Source organism: Ipomoea triloba, chromosome 3 (assembly GCF_003576645.1).
Source record: "Ipomoea triloba cultivar NCNSP0323 chromosome 3, ASM357664v1".
NCBI lineage: Eukaryota > Viridiplantae > Streptophyta > Magnoliopsida > Solanales > Convolvulaceae > Ipomoea > Ipomoea triloba.
This window is the reverse complement of record NC_044918.1, coordinates 33,328,966-33,334,997: the sequence shown is the minus strand read 5'-3', so window position 1 is coordinate 33,334,997 and position 6,032 is coordinate 33,328,966. Positions and strand designations below refer to the sequence as shown.

General features: G+C 44.6%; 1 protein-coding gene across 1 annotated transcript; it reads left to right on the top strand.

Moving 5' to 3' along the window:
• The first annotated feature begins 5,521 nt into the window (after positions 1–5,521).
• LOC116013241 lies at positions 5,522–5,956 on the top strand. The gene has a single exon (XM_031252887.1). The coding sequence runs from the start codon at positions 5,522–5,524 to the stop codon at positions 5,954–5,956; it is 435 nt and encodes a 144-aa protein (XP_031108747.1).
• Positions 5,957–6,032: the final 76 nt, after the last annotated feature.

Sequence of the window (6,032 nt, the reverse complement as noted above, 5' to 3'; positions counted from 1 at the left end):
AGAAAGTGGATTATGGAATATCCACTACCAAACAAAAGGTTCAAGTTACAAGATCACCACTCCATGAAAAATGCTGAAAAGATGCAAGTCCCATACATAGCATGGGAGACAGATTTCAAACGGAATAATTTTCCCTCCAACGGAATTATTCCTCAACTCTCATATAAAAAGGATGTGAAGACACAAGTTCACGAGAAGAAGGTTGGTTCATTCGAAAATCTTAAGAGGTGTCTGATTAAAACGTTCAAAAGTGCAAGTGCTCAACTTGGAATATCATCCTGATATTCAAAACAGCGAGAAAAACACATCTTAGTGTTTGAGAGAGTTACAAAGCTTAAACTGCTATACATCTAAAAGGTGACCGAAGCTGCTCTACATCGAAGTTGATTCAACGATAGCTTTTGGTCAGATTGGAGCTTGTTACACTCAACTGTGACAACCAAAGGTCCTTGCTTTGGATTAAGCAAGAAGAGGCGGAGTAACCTGGCAGCTGTCTAGTGAAGATCCTGAGGCTTGAGGCGGGCTTGGTGATCAAAGCTCAAGTGCTCGAGAGGTGGAGTAACTGGAAGCGGGGAGAAAAACCTGAGGAGAGGCGGAGTAACCTGGGAGCTGTCTTGTGAAGATCCTGAGGCTTGAGGCGGGCTTGGTGATCAAAGCTCAAGTGCTCGATAGGTGGAGTAACAAGAAGCGGGGCGAAAAACCTGAGGCTTGAGGCGGGCTTCGTGATCAAAGCTCAAGCGCTCGATATTGTACTAAAAAGGGAAGTTTTAGTGCAATCCTTCCAGGGAGTTTCTGGAAGAAGAGTGGACGTAGGCGAGTTGGCCGAACCACTTAAAAATCTCTCTCGCATTTACTTTCTGCCTTTATCTCTCGCTATCTAACTCTCGAACTGCACTGCATATAACCGCACCTCTCGAACTAACTCAAACTCGTGCAAACTAAAAGGGGATAACTTTTCCGCTGCGCATAAAACTTTGTCTTCATCTTGTGAGGTATCGGACCTAAACATCCTAAGTCCAATACACACGAGAAGTCGAAAAATATTTGCAAAATCTTATACAAGTCTATTCACCCCCCCCCCTCTAGACTTGTACCCCATCCCCTTGGGACCAACACTTCAATGTTCTAATCATCGCTCTCCATCTCGACCTCCTTTGGATTTTCCAATTCGAAAATTGGAACCTCTTCTAGCACCGGAGCATAACAATCTGCCATCCTTAGATTGGCTTCCGAAATTGGGAGATTCTCTACAAGTGGGTAGTCTATCCGTGATGAACTTGTCCTCATGAACTCCTCCATCATGGCTAGCATTTTCGTTTCGATCTCCTCCAATGGAAGTCCTTCTTTCCGGAGAGTAGCGAGATAATCCTTTAATTCGCTCCGGATTTCGGCTTTCAAGTTAGCCGTATCCTCCTTAGTCATTCTTGTGAACACTTCTATTTTGTCTTTAAGAATTTCGATTTCGTTCTTGGCCGGTGGGATATAATCACGAGGATTGGGTATGGTAAAATACGAATTGGAAGGTGGCGTTTCAAGGAAATGGGTAGGATTGTTTACTTTAATATTTTGCGATGGAGATGGGTAATGGTTGTTTGGGTGGAAATTATGGAACGAAAATGGCTCGGGAGTATAGCTTGGGTCGATTGTTCTCATCATTAGTGCAAGCTTATTCTCTATGTTTTGGAATATTTCTTTAGAGCTTTCCGAGTCATTTTGATAAGTGGAGTATTGTGGGGGAAAATTGTTTTGATTCGGTGGGATAGTGTGTGTGTATGGTGGTGGGTGATGGTTATGTATATAAGATGGATAAGAAGTTGGGTGCGGTAAGTAGTGATATGGAAATGGATAAGGGTTTTGAGGAGGATAGTGGTATGTTGGTGGAATGTAAGTATGGGTGGAATGGGGATAATTTGGATATGGTTGGGGTGGAATATAGTTCAAAGGATTTCCCTCATGGTGTGGGCAACCATGGGGATACATTGGAGCATACATTGGCAAGCTTACAAATGATTTTTAACAAAAATTTCATGCACAAGGCTTAGCCAACAACTCATATATGCAACTAGAAATAGTTGCAAGTGAGCACAAGATATTCAAGATAGTAAAGCTAACTTTTCAAAGCAGATATCAAAAATAGGAAAATAAAACAAACAAAAAGAAAGCAATTCAAGAACTCTTAAAAATTAACTCCAAAAACGTCAACGCAATTCACAACCGTTTGCCATCCCCGGCAACGGCGCCAATTTGATGCTGTGTATTTGGTGAGTGTGAAGGTGAAGTGGTAAAACGAAGAGTTAGACTCCCCGAGTGTCGTGTCTCTCGAGGATGGCGAATGGGAATCAAATTAGTGTTGACCTTAATGTCGTTAAAAGGTAAGAGTTACAAGTATTACAAAAGATTGGTTTGATAAGTAAGTTTGGGGGTTGTAGATAGGAAATTACACTAAGGATGCAAAAGGGAAATGAAAGGGGTGTGCACCAAAGTCGAACACATTGATTGATCTTCGTAGGGGATTTGGAAAACGAGTTTCGTGATCGAGTAAGGGAGTCAAGGTATTAGTACCGAGTGGCGTCACACTCAGACTCTCAATCCTCATTCGGTTGAGTCATTTCATCGAACACTTAGTCTACCACTCCTCTCGGATCTTGTCCTTTCGGACTAAGAGCAGAGATATGGGTGAGTGGGGCTCGTGAGAGGCCGCTATCGCGCACACTCTCACTTCCCTGCAGATTACTAACTATTCCGGCCGAAATAGAAGTAAAGCTTGAACAACTTCAACCATACAAACATCAATCCTACTCCTTCTTCTTTCAAAACCATAGAATAATTCTACACAACAATCAAGAGTTCAACAAAGGCTCACACACCCAAAATACTCTACTGAATCATGGAAATCATTCAAAGCAATAAAATAGAGATTACTTTCAATCAATAAATCTAATCTAACAATTCAATGAAAAGAGTATGTTACCCAAGGAGTGTTGAGTCTGCATCTTCAATCCATCTTCAATCCTAAGATCTATATTAATCTAATGGAAATTGAGTGAGTTTTTCCTCCCCAAAGGGGAAGGAATAGTAAGAAAATTCATATCTGAAAGTTGGGAGAGTCCTCCTCCCAAAATGAGAGAGAAGGGTTTAAATAGCTGCTCAAAAATCGAATTTCCGCTGTTGCCCTACTGGTCTGCTTCCACGCCTGTCACACGCGTGTGGCCTTGCGTGGGAGCTCTCTGGATTAACTCCACGCCTGCTCACACACGTGTGATGGCGCGTGGCGACCTGCTGCTTGATGAATTCATTGTTTGTTACTTCTTTTGGCCCCTGCTGCTTGATGAATTCATTGTTTGTTACTTCTTTTGGCCCAAGCTGCTTGATGAATTCATTGTTTGTTACTTCTTTTGGCCCAAAACTTGTGATGAATTCATTGTTTGTTACTTCTTTTGGCCCAAAACTTGGTTGTATCCTTCGGAAATGATTCGAAGTATTTTTCTTGAGCTGAATTTGCCAAATTAGAAGTTAATTAGAGGTTTTACCCATGAAAGTGATCATAATTGGGTGCTGAGGCATTAAAATATTATCTAAATATGACCCGAATTTTGACTGTTTTTTGCACTTATCAGCGAGCGAGATTCTTCCGGCAGATGAGTGTACTTCCCACGACATCGTCGGCTGAGAGAAAATCCGAAGGTTAGAAAGTCCTACGAGATGGGAAGAAAAACAGGCAGAAACAAGTAATGAGAAAGGGACCTGCGCGGGCTGCACCTTCCGGAAGTAGGTTAGCTCGACCTAAAGCCCATAGGTCGGACCACGTGTCAACTGGGACGCGTTGGCCCTTCATCGCCGCTACGTCAAGTCCTAAAGTCGTGACAGGTGGACCTATAGAGACTACCCAAGTCGAGGTGAAGAATCGAGCATCTAAGGCTGAGCTCCGAGTATCCCTTGAGAAGGGGAAGGTCGGGCGAAGCATAACTTAGTCCTCAGACTAGCGGTCTGAGGGACTAGGAAGGAGTTCACGCGACGAGTCGAACCTGATACGATCAGAGGTCGGACCATATTAAATTTGAGGGACTAGAAGCGTAAAGGGGAAAGAGTGAACCGAGGTGTGACACCGGGATATTGGCGAAAGGTCTTAGGAAGGAATGGGCATGGCTTTGTCCGACTTAGGACCGACCTGTTCGACGTTGAAAAACATCGGAGAGGCCTCCAAAGACCCCTAGGGTCGAAGAAGTGGGTTTACGATGTTGTCTTATTCGTTTGATGACTTGTTTGATAAGTACATGCAAGAGATAGCAAAAAGATGACGTTTTCCGTTCATCTGAGGCCCGGAGGCCGAGTAATTACATTCAAAATAAAACGAAGGGGCCAATAATGCACCCCTTCGACAAAATACAACAAAAGAAGGGCTATTACAGGTTAAGCCCCAAACTTACTGGGTCGACAGAGCGACCTCAGAAGAAACAGTTCGAGTGGCTGGCACAGGGACGGAGGTGCAGCTACAGAACACTTCCCAAAAGGCAACGACTCCGGCGGAGCGCCGTCAGGGGTGCCACGATCCAGCATAGCGTCGTTTTCGTCGAAAACTCCACGTAGTCAGGGTCTGAAATCAATTCCTCCAGAAAGTCGAGATCATGGAGCAGCAGTCCAAGAGGTATTGTGACCTCATCACCTTCTTCTTTCGACTCTGGCGGAATGTCGATGGGCAACGAAGGATCATCGTGGGGGAGAAGCTCGTGGGACCTTAGACGCTCCTTTCGAGCGGACATCCTGGTTTTGGTCGAGCGCGCAGCCAGCCGGAGAGAAAAGCGACAAGGGGCCGGGGCCGAAACCTTACGTTTGGAACTCATGGACTTTGGAAGGAAAGTTGCAAACGAAAAGTGGAAGAGAGTAGAAAGGCTAGGCGCTATTTATAGGGGAAGATTTTGCCTTGGAAAGGACAACAAGGGGTCGCACTCGGGTAGCCACATTTAATTGGATGGTGACAGTGTCAAAAGCTCACTGAACGATGAAGATTAGGATCAAAGAGCATTAAATGTGAAGGATTTGACTGATGAGACCGTAGGGAGATAAGGTCAAAGTTAGAAGCTCGAATTGGTACGAGCAACGACCCTTACACGAAGGACCCGGTCACAGCTACTTTTTCGAGTCGTGCTTTGTGTAACTCGGGAAAGTGAAGGACGAGGGGGGGAGTAAAAAACTTTCCCTAAAATAAGAGCAAACCCAGGAAGATAAATGTATGAAGAAGATAGGCAGGAAGCGGAAGAAAAACTTGCAACTACTTTTCCAAGTCGTACTTCGTGTAACTTGAGAAAGTAAGGAACTGGGGAGGAAAAACTTTACTAAGCAAGGAGGAACAGTGCATTTCCCCAACCCGTGCTTCGTGTAAATCGGGAAAATGAGGGACTAGATGATGGGGGATAAGTTAAAGGCTCAGTACTCGAAGCTCGACGTAGGTGCAAAGGACGACCAATGAAGGTAGAGGAAGCGGGACATCATAGCAATGTTAACCCCCTCGTGGAGGAGCAAAATGGAGAACGCTTTCATGTGGATCGAAGGATGGAGGCCTTCTATGGCATTCCATCTTCTCTACTGCAAGTCCGGCCTACAACTTGAGCCAAGGCTCTCAGAGCTACTCAGTGGTCTCAAGACAGGAGACTTAGGAGACCTTTCTCCCGATCAACTCACGCGCATAGACGAGTTGCAAAGGAAGATGATAATGGAAGAAAAAGAACTTGACGAGAAAAATGGCCAGGTGCAAGAGTCGGTGGCTGATGCTTCCATGGTCGAGATGTCACACATGGTGACCAAGTTAACAAGGGCTGGTGACGAAACAATGGAGGAACATGGACTCCAAGATGAACGAGTTGCTTCGGCTCTGGCACCCAATGAGAAAGCAATGGTAGATATCCTTCAGAATGCGGATGATCTTCAACTTAGTACGCTCAAGTGGTCAACATTCTAAACTTAATCCAGGCTAGCACATTTCTTGGCTGCTGCCGAGCTACACTTGAGATTTAACGAATGGGGAATGAAGAGGA